General features: G+C 49.8%; 1 protein-coding gene across 1 annotated transcript; it reads right to left on the minus strand.

The window, feature by feature from the left end:
• Positions 1–300: 300 nt before the first annotated feature.
• On the minus strand, positions 301–4484 carry LYPD8 (LY6/PLAUR domain containing 8; the record flags this gene model as incomplete). Its single annotated transcript, XM_081295847.1, has 5 exons — positions 4388–4484; positions 3809–3916; positions 3153–3302; positions 2325–2456; positions 301–506 (listed from the first exon to the last, which is right to left on the minus strand). Exons 1-5 carry the CDS (start codon positions 4467–4469, stop codon positions 301–303), a joined length of 678 nt encoding a protein of 225 aa, XP_081151973.1. The 5' UTR covers positions 4470–4484.
• Between the last annotated feature and the right edge of the window lie 11557 nt (positions 4485–16041).

Genomic DNA, 16041 nt, shown 5'->3' on the forward strand with positions numbered 1-16041 from the left:
TTGAGACCATGGAGGGACCATAGAGATTCTGAGAGATCTCATCTCAGACTTCCTCTGAAATGTATACTTGGGTGAAGAAAGAGTCCCCGAGACAATGAACAAAAGTTTTTGTTTCTATTTTGTTTTTGTTTTTGTTTTTTTTAACTTGAGGTAAAAACAAGTAATCCCATATATGTGTATGTGTGTGTGTGTAAGCATCAGCTTTTTAATTCTGTCCTTTTGGGATGTTGGAGAAGCCACAACCCAAGGAAGCTCACATTTGGTGGTTGTCAGATGATAGGCTTGCCAGCCCCTGAGTCATCAAAGCAAGACTTTGAGCAGGAGGAGACTAGTCAGCGTGGACGAGATGATGGGTGTCAGCTGGGAGCTCGCACTGATGGGGTTTACACAGTAGGTCCAAATGTTTGTAGGAGTTTGTATTACATTTATGTCTCTCAAGTTGCAAGCACTTTCAGTTGCACAACCCATAGCAGACAACGTTAAATGAGAAACACCATTAAACACTCCTGCGGGAGAAAAATTGACAATGAGACTCTCTCACCCTGTCTCCCCTCCTTCCCACTGTACACAGGTTAATCTGTCTGCTTCTTTTGCAAAGAAAAAGTGCTCAGAATGGCCCTTGACCCCTGACCTCTGTCTTCTGAATGAAGAAGAGTCCCATCTAGGGACCAAGCTACTTTCCCTAGGTCCCTCTGTCTCCCCAGGACTGGAGGTACCTTAAAGGGACCCTGCTAGCTGGGCACAGTGGCTCATGCCTGTAATCCCAGAGGCTCGGGAGGCTGAGGCACAAGGATGACTCAGCAAAAGTGAGGCACTAAGCAACTCAGTAAGACCCTGTCTCTAAATAAAATATAAAAACCGTGCTGCCTATGTGGCTCAGTGGTCGAGGTCAATCCCGGGTACCTCCCAGAAAGGGACGTGGGGTGGGGGTTGGGGGGCTGCTGTCAAAGATGTGAACTGAGACTTGAGCCTCTATGGCCTCCAGAGGAGAGATGTGGTTGATAAAGGCAGGGAAGGAGGTGGAGGTTGGACCTCAAGGGTTTGGCTGAACACATCTGGGATCCCTGTCCTCTTCTGCACCTTCATTTCCTTTGGGAACCCAAAGGGAAATACTGTAGATGAGGTCTCCTCTGCCCAGGGTTGACACATACTACAGAAACCTGGAGCAGAAAGGCTGCCCCACTGCAGAGAGCCCACCTCTCCTCTGTATCCCAGGTGACACCCATTTCCCTCATTCAGGTCAGCTCAGCTAGACAGAGGGCCCTCCCTGCTAGTCTCAGACCCTCCTCCAAATTACTCAAAAAGAAAAAGAAAAGAAAAAACCGTGACAAACCTTCATTCTCAACAAACTCTCAGCTCCAACATTCTTTAGTTCCTCAAATGCCACTAATTCCAGGGAACCCTTTACATGTTGATCAGAAAATACTTGACAGTGCCCCATCTAGCTGTCCAGCCCAGAAAGGACACCCCATGGTGGCTTCTCCTGCTCCCATCTGAGGGGCTCCTGCACCCTCACCACAAACACAAGCTTTCTCCTACTCAGGAAAACTCGAAAACCTTCACTGAAGTCAGAATGACACCAGGCAGAACGTCAGTGCTTGGCCCCGAGGGTTTGCTCTTAGAGGAAATGGTGTTGAGGGTGCAGAGAGGACTGTGGGTGTCCACCCTTCATGTCACTGAGACACGGTCCCTTTCCAGGGCAACATGACAGTCCTCTCCTCTGCTCTCCTCGGAGCTGCTCAATTGTCTCCTGCCCCATGGCTCCCTGCAATCCTAGGAGGGATACCCAGGCCCTTGGCCTTTACCACCTCTTGCTTGTGGGCGTCAGGCACTGTCATGCAGCTGCAGGTCCCACCCCTGCTGACGGTGCCTCCATGCCTTCCTCCCCCAGTGCACCAGGGTGGCTCCATGTGACTAGGAGGGTAGGAGAGAACGAAGCAGTGTCTCTTCCCAGATGAGCTGTGAAGAGCCTCAGCTCCCCCACCCACTTCTCATCCCTGCTCTAGGGAAGCCAGCTGGCAGGTCATGACCCCTAGGAGACCTAGGAAGAGGCCCAGGAAGAGGAATGGAGACTACCTGGGCTTGGAAGCACATCCTGCCTCTGAGCGACCTCAGCCCCTGCGGCCAGCTGGACCACAGCTCAGCAGACAGCCTGAGGCAGCACCACCTCTATGCCCCTCTCAGACCTGCCACCTGCAGATCACGGGGGGACAGATGTCCTCTTAAGCTGTTAAGTTTGGGTTTAATTAGCTCCACAGCAATAGATGGTGGACACCTTGTGCCCGTTAAGAGGATGACCCAAAATGCTTGGGAAATCTCCATACCTTTGCCTATGACCTCGACACACTTCGTCTCTGCCCCTGTGCACTTGAGGGGCTGTGGGGTACAGAACGTGCCATTCTCAGAGAAGCAGGCAGGACATACAATGCCATTTTCTTTCTTGGACACTGGAGACACTGAATAAAGAGAGAACATTTTCATGATGAGCAATGGGCAAAAAGAATACCTGAGAGAATTACAACCCCCCAGGATTCGTGGATATTCCAAAATCCCTCAAACCATTCACAGCTAGATTGGCATAGGAGGGGTTAGGGACAGGATTCATGGATCAGGTAGGAAATAGTAATCAGAGAGAGCATGTAGGGATTTAGTGTTATCTTCCCCCTTCATCAAAGACTTTTCTTTCCCTAGATAATGGGGCAGATGGTAATCTGAGGGCTGAAATGATGCTGCTCACACAGTGGAGGACAGGTGGGTGTGGCCTGGGACCCACAGTCCTAGCCATCCCCACCCTAGAGGCTGAGGCAGCACAATTGCTGGAGCCCGGGAGTTGGAGGCCAGCGTGAGAATATAGTGAGAGTCCATCTCAGCAAAGCAGAAGAAGAGAGGTGAGGAGTGGGATAGGTGAGGAGAGTCTCTCTGCTGGGATGGTGACCCAAAGCACATGGCTTTACAGACCCACACGTAGAGAAAATGCCCAGGCCTGTCCCACCATTCAGCTGCCCGTCTCCCATGCAGAAAGGACTTAGGTCCAACCTGCCCCTTCACAAGAAAAGAAGAAAACGCTCTGGGCCTCTCGGAAGTGGAGGTGGGTGGTGGGTGACTTCTGAGGCAGAGGAAATCCAGGGGCTGGGAGAGCAGCAGGCACTCACGTTGGATGTCGGCTTTGTTACACTGCTCGCCCGTGCAGCACTGGTTCTCGTACACAAATGTCCATCCAGTACTCACGGTGGCAGAGAAGGACAGGGGAGTGCACGCACGTGAAGAGCAGCCTTTATCCTGTGTAATATTTGGTGAAATACCTGTGCAGAACCAGAATCAAAGAGAATGTTCCCTCTGAGTCCTAGAGAGGGGGGTGCCCAGACGGGCAGCCAGTATCAAGGAATTCTGCAAGGGCACCCCTCAGTCCTTAGTGTTTCCACTTTCCCAAGAGTCCCCCCCAATAGTCCTCTTCATAGAACAAACCCATGGAGGAACCATTTGATGGGGGTGCTCCAGTGCTTGTCTGGCATGTGTGGGACCCTGGGTTTGAATCCAAAATCACAAAAAAAGTAGGAGGTGTCCTTTCTCACTGATCCCCCACCCCTGAGACGGATGTGGGGACTGGAGTCACCCAGCACCTCGCCCTTAGACCCTTCACTTGGCCCACCCCTGCCACCTCCCCTACCCACACCCCCCTCATCCTAGGAGCCAGGGTAGAGTAGAGGAGTAGAGGGGAGGGAGGGGCTACACCGAATCCTGAGCTGAGCAGCCCCTCCCTCCCAGGTCCTGTGTGCACCCCCATGGGCCTGAGGCAGGCAGGGCTCACCTGGTTGGCTAAACTGTTGCTTGTTATTGAAGCAGCCCTGAGAGGCCTCACAGGTCTCCGGTTTAGACTGACATGCGTTCCCAGTGCATTTCGTACACGTGTAACTCTCTACAAGAGGGAAATAACACCAAGGGAGGCTGATCCAGTTATGTTGTGCACACAGGCAAGACTGCCACAGTGAATTCCTCCTTATGCATAACCACATTGGAGAAATTTAAAGATAGGTTAATGGGAGGAAGACCAAAGTGTAGAGGAAGCGGGGAGGAGGGGAGGAAATGGAGCACTGGGCACTGGAACACAGACAACTTCCCATCATGCATGAAAAGAGCCCCACAGTTATGCAAAACTGCAGGGCATTGGATATGGCCATGCATGTTGATTGCAGCAACATTTTAAAGTCGTCCAGGAGGGAAAACTGGCAAGGGTGGGAGTTGCTCTTTCGAGTAGACAGACACTCCTAGGGATAGAGGGGACAGGACATCCCTCTCCCTGTGGGCTAGGTGGGTCCCACAGGCTCCCTCCCTGAGGGCTTATTGCCCACCTTCCCACCCTTGGGAGAGGGTTGCTTCTGGTCCTTACCCACGGTGCTGAAAACCAGGGCCACAAAGATGCACAGAGTGGAGAGACTCCTCAGGGTGGAGGCCTGGACACTGGTCACCATGCTGACTCCAGGACACTGCAGAGGCCAAAGGGAGCAAAAGGGTCAGAGGGACTGCTCTGGCCTAGAGTCCAGCCCTCCAAATGCCAGACAGCTCCAGGGGTGGCTCCTGTCAGGGATGCAGGAAGGAAAGTGGCTATTTCCATCACCAAGGCTCCCAGGGAAGACAGCCGCCCTTCCTCAGAAGGACTCTCCTGCACTGGGTGGAAGGTGCTGGGCTCCCTCCAAAGCTGAAGTGGGTGACGGGGCCAAGAGGGGGAACCCCCCATCCAGGGAGCAGATGGGGTCTCTCCTGGGCTGGGAAGTCCAGGCTGTGTTTCCCCATAGCCCTCAGCTGAGGACATGGATTTCTCAGTCCCAAAGTCACCCTTTAAAAGAGTAGAGCCCCACCGCACTGGTGTCACCAGCCACATTCGACGTGCTCACTGCCAGGACAGTGTGGCCAGTTCCTCTGGGTGGTGAGGAAGGTGAGCACTCTCTGCCAGGCAGAAGTGGATGTCACAGTGAGCAAAGAGGGCGGGCTCTCTCCCTGCCCTGACTTTTCCTGGGCTTTTATAGAAGCTGTTGTCAAAGGCACTAGCAATCAAACTATCATAAACACACATAACCCTGGCACAGAGCCTACTGCACACAATGGCATACCTTTTGCAAAGATGCTGTGTAAATAGCTTTTCCTGGCCCTCAGCTTGGCAAAATAGGAAGGGCTTTGGCTTACACGCCTCTGGGCATCTGGTGATCCAACCAAGCAAGTCCAAGGCTGGCTGCCTAAATCCTATGGGCACTTAGAGATGCCATGTGTGGATGAACACCCACAGTGGTGCATCTTCAAGTGCCCTACTACAGATTCTAGACTCCATCCCTTCCTAACTCCCTTCCTCCCCACAGCCACTCTAAGACACGCTGGCCTTTCTCTAGAAGAGAGACTGTAGGCATCTTCCTGTATAGTCCCCTCCTCCTTCTGCCTCTGTTGAGGGCCATCTATGGTTGGGACAGAAGCTCCATGTCAGGCTGTGGGTTTGCAAAATGGGAAGGGAGGCTAAATGGAGGAACTCGTATTCCAGCAGCCCTCCCACCTAGCACTGGGCTGTCCATCACATACTCTGAAATCCAGGACACCGAGGCCCTGTGGATGGCCCTCCTGGAAGCCAACTGAAGTGAGTATTAAAGAAGAATATGAGAGGCACTCAGGTCTGAGGCGTGGAGGGAGGAGACAAGGACAGGGCCCAGGACCAGCCTAGAGGTCAGCAGGGCTTTCTGGCCCCTGGTTCCTTACACAGATCCTGGATTTCCATCTAAAAGTGTGTTACCAAAGCTGATTTGGAAGAGCCTGTTTGAATGTTGGCAACCTGGGAGGAATCCAGGCCTCATCACCTTGTGGGGTTCTGGCCCCACCTCCACCTGCCAGCAGCTCTTGCTCCCAGAGATCCAGGTCAAAGCCCAAGGCTACATAGTTTATTGTTGTTTATCTCAGCCTATTAACCATCGGGGACCTCCTGGCCAGCCTAGGTGGCTCTGGCTCAGAAGGCGTGAGGCAGGAGGCCAGATGTATCTCACGTGTCCTTGGTTACTTCAGCTGTCCCCTGGCCTCTATGCAGAGCCGGGGGAAGGAGCTGACTGTGTCACCCCGGAAGTCCCTGCTGCCACTCTCAAGTCATGTGGAGAAGAGAGCAGACCTGGTGCTAGCCTGGCACTGCCCGCATCTGTGCCAACTCATGGCCTCCAGGGCAGGTTCTCAGAAAGCCTCCCCTGGCAACCTGTGGTACTGAGGGGAAGCTGCCAGAAGCCTGCCTTGGGCACAAGGAGGAGGGGCCAGCGTGCTAGGGACAGTCTCCTGTTTGCTGTCTAGGCTTTGTGTCCCTGCAGCTCAGCTTCAGATGGCCCCACAGCCCCACACTGAGGGCGTGCTCTCCTCTCAGCACATATGAGATCTTTCCTGGGTCCTGAGATGCCACTGTGCCCTCTACTCCAGATAAAGACCCTCCTCAGGGAGAAGGGCCACCCTCCTGTAGGTCCAGAGCAGTTCTGGGGCCCACTCCCCATTCTAGCCACTGACACAGATTCTCTCCCTGATCAAATGCTACCCAGCTCCCCCACCTCCCTTCTAACTAGGACCTGACTCTTGGCCATCTGCTTGTTACCACCTGGCACTGCTCCAAATGGCCTGGTTTTACCAAGAATCCTGAGAAGTCAGGTCAAGCAGGCACACTGACCCTCCCTATCTCCTCAGACTATCCTCAGATGACCTCTGACCCTGTTGGCCCTTCTTCAGCAAGAAGCTTGTGAGGCTGGTGAGCCGAAATCCCCTGTCAGCTCTGAAGTCTCACATTAGTACACTGTCATCCAGTGACCCCCACCAGCTCTGTCCACCTGCCATGCTCTATTTGGAACAGACTCAGTTTCTCTCCTCATGGCAAAACTGTTACCTAAACCTCGGTCCTTGTCCCCAGTGCCAATTGAATAATGAGGACACCATTTTGAGAAAAAGAAAAACAAAGTTTATTGCTTTGCTGGCAAAAGAGAAGCACAGGGCTCCTGTCTCTGAGGCTGTGGTTCTGTTCATCAGGAGGGATGGGGTGGGGCAGGGGATAAAGAGGTGATTCAAAGGTGACACTCCATGTGTTCTCTGTGGACTTGTAACTCACTTGTTAATTTGACAGATAGTCATTTCTGAGATCTGCTGCTGCAATGTCCAAAGTGTGAGTTGCCTCCTTCCTATCTATGTTGGGTGTGTGTTCAAGGTCAGATACCTCTGACTAGGACTGGGAAGAAAGGTCATCCTGGCCCTCATGACTGCAGATTATGGAGGGGAGAGATGGTGGAGGAGGAGGGAGAGAGGAGGAGAAAGAAACTAGTTTAAGAACTAGTCGCAGTGGCAGAGCAGCAGGACTGTGTTCTGAGGTGGACACTGTTATGGGACAGCTTTGCATTGTCCGGCCTCCCTTAGTGAGGACGTCCTTGCCATCTTCAATGTCACTGAATGTTCTTTCTTCCTTAAAATCATTCACTGCGGTCTCCACCTCTCAGCGGAGAGGCCGTACCACCTGACCCCCTTTTTGGGTTTGTGTGAGAACCACAGGAGTCCACGACAGAGCCCACGGAGTCCAAACATCCTAAGAACAGCTCCCAGCTGCCATACAGACAATCTTCATGCTATTCTCTTTTTTTTCAAGATATCATTTTTTATTATTAGAATCCATGGCTGGCAAAGTAGAAGAAATGACAGAGAAGGAGTTCAGGATGTACATGATCAAAATATTTTGTAAATTAAAGGATGATGTAAGAGAAAATCCAGGCAGCTACATAATCGAATACAAAAATCGAGATTACTTTGATAAGGAGATAGAGGTTCTAAAAAAAAGCCAAACAGAAATCCTTGAAATGAAAGACACAATAAACCAAATTAAAAGTTCAACTGAAAGCATCACCAACAGAGTAGACCACTTGGAAGACAGGACCTCAGACAATAAAGACAAAATATATAATCTTGAAAAAAATGTAGACCACCCAGTGAAAATGATAAGAAACCATAAGCGGAACATTTAAGGTATGGGATAGCATAAAAAAAAAACAAATTTAAGAGTTATTGGGAGAGAGGAAGGCATAGAGTTCCAAACCAAAGGAATGAACAACATGTTCAATGAAATAGTATCAGAAAACTTCCCAAACATGAAGAATGAATTGGAGAACCAAATTCAAGAAGCTTACAGGATACCAAATGTACAAAATTACAACAGATCCACACCAAACACATTACAATGAAAATATTCCAAGAGGAGGAAGTGAAAAACAATAATGAAAATCAGCAGAGGGAGGTATTACACTAAAGGACAAACTAATCGAAGGAGGAAGCCAAGTCAAGTTAAATAACAAAATAAACAAAAATGGTGGAGTATACAAATCAAGTCTCAATAATAACCCTAAATATTAATAGCCTAAACTCACCAATCAAAAGACATAGGCTAACAGATCGGATTAAAAAAAATACCCAACAATATGCTGCCCCCAGGGGACTCATAGGAAAAGACATCCACAGACTGAAGGTGAAGGGTTGGGAAAAATAATACCACTCACATGGGCTGCAGAAGCAAACAGAGGTTTCCATCCTCGTATCAAATAAAGTAGACTTCAAGCCAAAATTAATCAAAAGGGATACAAAATGGACATTACATACTGCTCAAGGGAACCATACACGAACAAGACATAACAATCATAAACATATATATCCCAAACAATGGCACATCTTTGTTTTTTTTCTTTAATTTTTATTGTTGGTTGTTCAAAACATTACATAGTTTTTGACATATCATATTTCACACTTTGATTCAAGTGGGTTATGAACTCCCATTTTTACCCCATATACAGATTGCAGCATCACATCGGTTACACATCCACTGTTTTACATATTGCTATACTAGTGTCTGTTCTTTCTGTTGCCTTTCCTATCCTCTACTATCCCCCATCCCCTCCCCTCCCTTCTTCTCTCTCTACCCCATCTACTGTAATTCATTTCTCCCCCTTGGTTTTTTTTTCCCCTTTCCCCTCACTTCCTCTTGTATGTAATTTTGTATAACCATGAGGGTCTCCTTCCATTTCCATGCAATTTCCCTACTCTTCAAGACTGAGCACCTTTCATAGGCAGCATTAGCTTCCTGACGAGGTCCTGTACTGTTCCACGGGGTTGGATTCAGATTCCCCATAAGATCAGCTGGATGCCAGGTGACAGGCATCTGCTGAGGTCCACCTGTCCAGAGACAGTGACAACCACTAACTCCAGACCTGCTAAGGCCTAGTCCTCTTACCTGGGGAGCCTCAGGCTGAAGGGAAGGTCTGGACCAGTGAGAACCCAGAGAAGCCCCTTCCTGGGATGGGGTCTAGCTCCTCTTGAGAGATTTGCTCTGATCAGAGGCCTGAGCCATGAGTCCTCACTGGTCTGAGCAGGAAGATGAAAGAAAAGGCTGTGCTTGTGCTGGACGGTGCCCAACCCTGGGACCCCAGGGCTGAGCCTGCTGAGGGCTTGGAGATGAAGGGCTCATGCCACACTGGAGCCTGGCTTCCTACGAGGCTGAGCATCCATTCCCAAAGAGCATCCAGCCCAGTGACATGTCCCATTCCTAATGGCCAGTGGGTCCTAAGGTCATGGGCTGAAGGCAGAGGAAGCAGCAGAGAGGGGCCCCGTCCAGTCCAGCTGACAGACAGACAGTGGAGGCCTCTGCCCTCAGCAAGACCTGGGCCCAGCCTCTGGGTTCCATGGGAGGGCAGCCCCCCCCCACAGCTATGGCCTTTAGATTCAGGACAGCAGCACCCAGGGCAGTGGGGACAAAAGCAGCAGGAAGTGGGGGCTCCTCACAACAAAGATGCCAGCACGGGCACACCAGGAGGGACACAGGCCCAGAAGGAGAGCATATTCCCGGGCACCTACCCACTGGTCCTGCTGCAAGAGAAAGCAGCACGGTGCAGAATCCGAGGCCCCCAACTCGCCTCTTTTTCTTAGTCAAGCTCTGGAATCTGAGATCTCTCAACGCCGCTCATTCCAGCTCTGAAATTCTCTGAAGACCCTCCTGGTTCCAGTGCCGAGTCCCCATCCCAGGCTATGGGCAGTCAGGTGGCATGGGGTGAGGGACTGTGGGCACAGAAAGGAGGGACAAATGCCACAGACCTGGGAGGCCTGTCATCCCACGGCCCCAGGTGAGCCACAGGACAATGGTGTCAGGGGAGGCGCTTTCTGTGGCCATGCAAGGAGGATACATGGGCTCAGGCCCCGAAAGCCTCCTCCCCACTCGCTCCTCCTCTTGGTAATGATTTCCTTAGCCTCTAGCTTGCCCCAGAGTCTGCTCTGATGAGGAAGGTGCCCAGTGCTGAGTGGAGCTTCAGGGCAGGACAGAAGGGGCACATGCCCAGAAGGAGTCCATATTGGACTTCTTCATGGATGGTTGGATGGTTGGAAGCTCTGGAGACAGCGCAGAGCCCTCCCTGGAAGACAGGACAGCTCCCAGGGAGAATCCCTGTCCTCCAGGTGGACATGTCCACGGGCCACACAGAGTGGAGGCCAGCACATGGCTGGGGTGCTCCCCCAGAGAGGCCAGGCTGACTCAGAGGGGGCATCCACTCTTTGTCGTCCATGATGCAGGTCTATGGCTTCGCTCCAGGCATGGAGGCTGGGCAGGAGCACTGTAGGTACAGCTTCTGAGCCTCTGGATGCAGGAGCAGAGTGGAGACAGCCAGGTAAAAGCACAGGCCCTGGGCACCAGGTCATGGCAGGAGGCCCTTCCCAGCCTCCCGGGTGCCTCACCCAGCTCTTTTTGTGACCCAGGCACAGGGAGCTCTATCTGCTGTTCTGAACAAGGGCCATTCTTCCCCAAACCTGACCTCCGAGTATCCAGCAGTCCCAGGGAGGCCAGAGAGCAGGGCCTCACCTCTGAGGTCTCACTTTCTCTCCCTCACTTCTCACTCAAGCCCTTTGATCATCTTGTGTAAACAGCTTCCATTAACAGTTTATGACGATCATTCATACCTATATGACATGGATATAGTCACATATGTCCATAAAACACGGACATGTACATTATCTATCGCTTCTATATAAAGATAGCTACCTTGCATCAGGATTTTTGTCTGTTTGATTTTTTGTGGTTCAAGGTCTATTGTACAATGTTCAATGTGTGAAATTTCTTCTGATTCAAGTGTCTTTTATTGTCATATAAACCAGTCTTATAGCTTTTCCTCTCTGCAAGTTCCCTGGGTTGAGACTTCCTCCTGCTTCGCACATTCTTGGATCCATGGCACTTGCTAAGCTGACATCTAGCTGGTACTTGGTGATTTTCATTGGTGAATGATTGTTTCTATTATTCCTGATCAAAAAACAGCAATTTCTACTGCTATTTAACTTTTAAAACGTGGAAAATGACATGGGATGTTGTATGATAACAGTTCAGCTTTATAAAATGTTTTTCTTGGTCTTAGCCTCTTCTTCCTTTAATATTTTGACATCTCTCTGAAAGAAGTATAAAAAACAAGCATGGTTTCTTGACTCCCTCGAGCTGATTGACAGGCTTTCCCTGGAGGTTTGAGTGTTGGAAGCAGTGTGGAGAGTGGAGAGTGGATGATGTGGAGAGTCGGGCTCCTTAAGAGCAGACAAGAGATGCTCAGGAAAATAAGCATTATCCACTCGGGCCCAAGAGCAAGCAGAGTCCAGGCCACACAGGGCCAAATGGGAAGGACAACACACGGCAGGTGATGGGTTAGGTCAGCTAGTCGAATGACCCTGGGGGCTTTGGGTGGCACCGTGGTCCCAGGTTCTTGGCCCTGGGATGATCAGGCAGGGCAGCGTGGCCTTGGAGTTACAGGCCAGATACCTGAGGTCACTGTGAAATGGTGCATGTACACATCAAAGACACACTCAAGGCTGGCCTTGTGTGACCCAAGAACTGGCTAGACCAGGGCAGGGCCATGAATTCCCAGAAAAAAAAAAGGGGTTTGGTTTTGTTTTGTTTCTAAAATGTCAAAGCATCCTAATATCTGAAAGATTAAATATGTATATACATATATATTTGCAAGACACCCCCTGCACTTGTCCCTTATAGCAGTGACGTAGACCTTTGCCACCCTCGTTGCCACAGACACAGCCCTCCAGCCCTGAGCAATGGACTCTACTCCAGAGCCTCCCATCTGAGCCTCCTCAAAGACATTGCTCACACCAGGGGAAGCAAAGGCAAATGAACCCTGGCCCTACCCTGTCACTAGAGTATGGAAAACAAACACACAGATGTCACCCCATTCCCACAGAACCCAAAAGACCTTGGTCGATACACAAAGAGCTTCACACAAAGCATTCAACATGGAGGGTGATACACTCTGTTGCACGCTCACACACTTACACCATCCCCCACACACATCATTGTGAGCTAAAGGAGGGAGGGACACAGGAGAGGCAGTGTCCACAGACATTTTGAAAACTTCATGAAACAAGAAAACCATGAAATAGTGAGACGTAGAAATGGAATGTTACATGGACGTTAAAAGTACCCAGAGGGAACTGTTCATGCCTTCACCACAAGGGAGACCAATGTTTGAGGCCATGGACGCGCTCACTGAGATTCAAACCCAGCACAATGTATGCATATATCAACATACCACGTGGTGCCCCATGAAGGAACCCGTATGTGTCAAGATGTAAAAAAAAAAAAAAAAAAATCAAGAAAATAAATAAAGTAAACAAGAAAGAGAATAGATGGGGTGTGTTGGCCAAGTGAGGGAAGGAGGACACATGGAGACCACCGGCCCCAGCCCCTGCATCGTTCCTAATCAGGCTCAGCCACCTCATGACCAAGGGGAACATGGAAAAAAATTTTTCACTTAAAGATGGGCGTCTTGGCCACCCAGGCCGGAATGCCCACTGCTCAGACAGGTTCCCTGAGGCAACATGCAGGTGGTCCCAAGGCCAGGAAATGGACCTTCCTGTCTTATAGATTCTATAAGAAAATGTCCTGAGACACCTGACGTGGTTGCTGCCAGGGCCTGAGGCTGGTTAGGAGAGTGCCCAGTGTGGTGGAGAGACGCAGACCATGGCTGTCTCTGAAACGGCTGGTCTGCACAATTGCACTTCTCTCTAGGTAGATGAACAGTTCCAGAAAGTTACTCCCTGTGGACAAGAAAGAAACAGGAAATGGAAGCAGGACTCAAGCTTGCAGCAGCAGTGACAGGCAGCTCCAAGGGTCAGTCCTTAGCAGAGGACTTGAGAGAGAGCCACGCGTGGTCCAGCTCCTGCTTCCCCAGCATTGAGCTGTTTGGAAGGGCTGTGTGACGTGGCGCTTCAAACTCAGCACCACATCCTGGGCTCATCCACTGTAGGAAGAATACCTAATCCTCTCAGAAATTCCTGAATTTAGCCCTAAACCCTGACCCATCAAGTCCCCAGCTCCTTCTTCATCATGCAGAAACAGTCATTTAGAGCTCACAGGCCATGTCAAACACATGCACAGGCCCATAGAAATGTGGGAGCTGGGGGTTATCGGTTGTTGTGACTGAATTGTCCCCCTGCATTCATATGTTCAGGACCTAACACCCAGTACCTGAGAAATGACCTGTCTTGAGATAGGATATTTTCAAAAGTAACTAAGTGAAAATGAGGCATTGGTGTGGCCCTCATCCAATGCAACAGGTGTCCCTGTAAGAAGTAAGGCTTAGACCTGTGCAGGAGAAATCTGTGAGACATGGGAGACAAGGGTCCCACAGCCCAACCAAACAGGACTCAGGGAAACCAACGGGCCACAGCAGGCCTCACACAGCTGCCTACAGGATGTGAGAAACTGCTTCCGCTGTGATGCATTTGGCCTGTGGCAGTGACTCATGGCAGCCCATGACAACCAAGACCTCCGGGAACCGGAACTGGAAGAGAATAGCTTCAAAAAAGACTTGAGGTTTTAGGAAAATGCTGGATAAACTAAAATCCATAAAATGAAGAGCAGGCTGACTCCCAGGTCATAAGATGCACTTCTACCTTGCCAACGCCGTGACTTGGAGGCCACGCACACTGGTGGAAATGAGCTGGGCACTTCCAGGTTGACACCAAGCCCTAACCAAAGAGAAGCAGCTTTCTCCAGCCTGGGAATCCCTTCAATATCCCAGTGACAAGCTTGAATCTGCAGGTTCTGTGTCACCAAAACTCACCCCTGGAACACCAAAGGCTCAAGAGCCACAGTTTGGCAAGAGCTGGGTGCTCGCACTCTGCCTCGGCCATTGTCCCTATGAGCTACAGAGGATCTTGAGTCATAGAAGCCTAGACATCCTCCAAAACTGCATCAGAAGCTTGGGAACCCAGGGATGGAGTTGAAGGACTTTGCCAAGCTTAAGGGGTAACAAGACTGTGCCAAGCCCATGAGAAAGGGGAGTCCTCCCTGCAATCTGCAGGCAGCTGGCAGAGCTCCCGCCTGGCATGGCAGATTTGCTATTAGAAAGTGATAGTGAAACCTGATATGTGATTAGAAAGGAGCCAAGCCCACTGTTAATGTGTTTATTGTGCAAATTCCAGAGGGCAGAGGGAGCCTCCTGAATTTGTGGGAGCCTTGCCCTTTCCAGGAAATGCCTCTGTTCTGTGAAGCCAGCACTTCGGGTAGGTCAGCAAGAAGCAGCATGCATCGCCTGCATGGGCTGCAGGGACATGCCCAGACCTGCATGGCTTCCTGTCCTCACTACTATTTTCTTATGATTTTTGATGTATAGTGAAATAGCCTTTTATAACAACTTCCTATGTGATATCATTCACACACCATGCAATGCACCAGTTCAAACTACATAATGATGATATTTCGTTATTCATAGTTCTGCCATCACATTCAGTCCACTTGAAGACCTTTTCTTTCCACTAAACAGCTGCACTTCTCCCCTTAGGCTTCATCAGGCATGGCTTCACCTCTGTCACCACCCTAGACAAGCCACAGTCTGCTTCAGGTTGACACAGAGGTGCCTAGTCTAGGTGCTTCCTATAAGTGGAATCAACCACATGGGGTCTTGCATCTGCTCCATTAATTTAGCCTCAAGTTTTCAAATTTCATCCATCCCATGTGCCGGTGCTTCCTGTCTTCCTGGCTGAATACTATTTCAATCCATGGTTACTACTTTTTTCAAATCCACTGGTTGATGTGAGTTGGGTAGCTTCTACTTTCTAATGGTCACAAAGGTGCTATGCTATCTAATCCCCTGCATTCAAAGGACAGGGGATTAGATAGCATTTTTTAAACACAGTATTGGGGTTTATAAGGAGGTTCCAGACAGGACTGAAACACAGGAGAAGGCAGAAGAGTGCACGTCAGCCTTTGGGGATGCTGTGCGGGAACCCCACACCCAGGTGGCCATGGAGGCTGGGCCCTCCACACAGGCTTGGCGTTCAGAGGGAAAGAAACAGGGACATGCAGCCAGGTCAACAACAAACCAAGTTCCTTGCCTTGGGGAAATTTGTGAATCTGTTCAGCAAAGACTTATTTATCTTATTTTATAGCATGGCAAAGGTTTCCAAAGTTTCATGCACTTATTACTCATTTTATCATCACTATAATTCTCTGAGAAAAATGAAATTCAGAAAGATAAAATTCACATAAAACCAAAATAAGCCACTCTTCAAATACACATATTTTAAAATTTCAAATCTAACTTTATTTTTTTGCAGGGCTGGGAGTTGAACTTGCAGCCTCAAACCTGTAGGCAAATGCTGACCACTGAGGTGCACAAGAGCACTTAGCATGAGAACTACCTTCTTAAAAAATTTTTGAGCTTATCTACATGATTATTAACGTGGGCACTATAGCATTCAGATCTCCAAAACTTACTCATCTTGCAAATATCTGAAAACAGGGTCTCAGGGACGTGTGCAAAGCAGGAAGAGAGTGGCTGAGAGAGGGGACTAAGGAAGCTTAATACTGCCCTGTGAAAAGGACCACAGAGACAGAAAGTCAGGAAATTTAAACATAATATAATAAATAATTCATTACAGACACTTCAGCTTGGCTGCTGAGGGGAGCAGGGAGCACAGGCAGAGAGAGAGGCTGAGGATAAAGAAATTAAAAATAGAGAAAACTTGGCT

Source organism: Spermophilus citellus (genome assembly GCF_964194105.1).
Source record: "Spermophilus citellus genome assembly, chromosome: 1".
In the NCBI taxonomy this organism is placed as follows: Eukaryota; Metazoa; Chordata; class Mammalia; order Rodentia; family Sciuridae; genus Spermophilus; species Spermophilus citellus.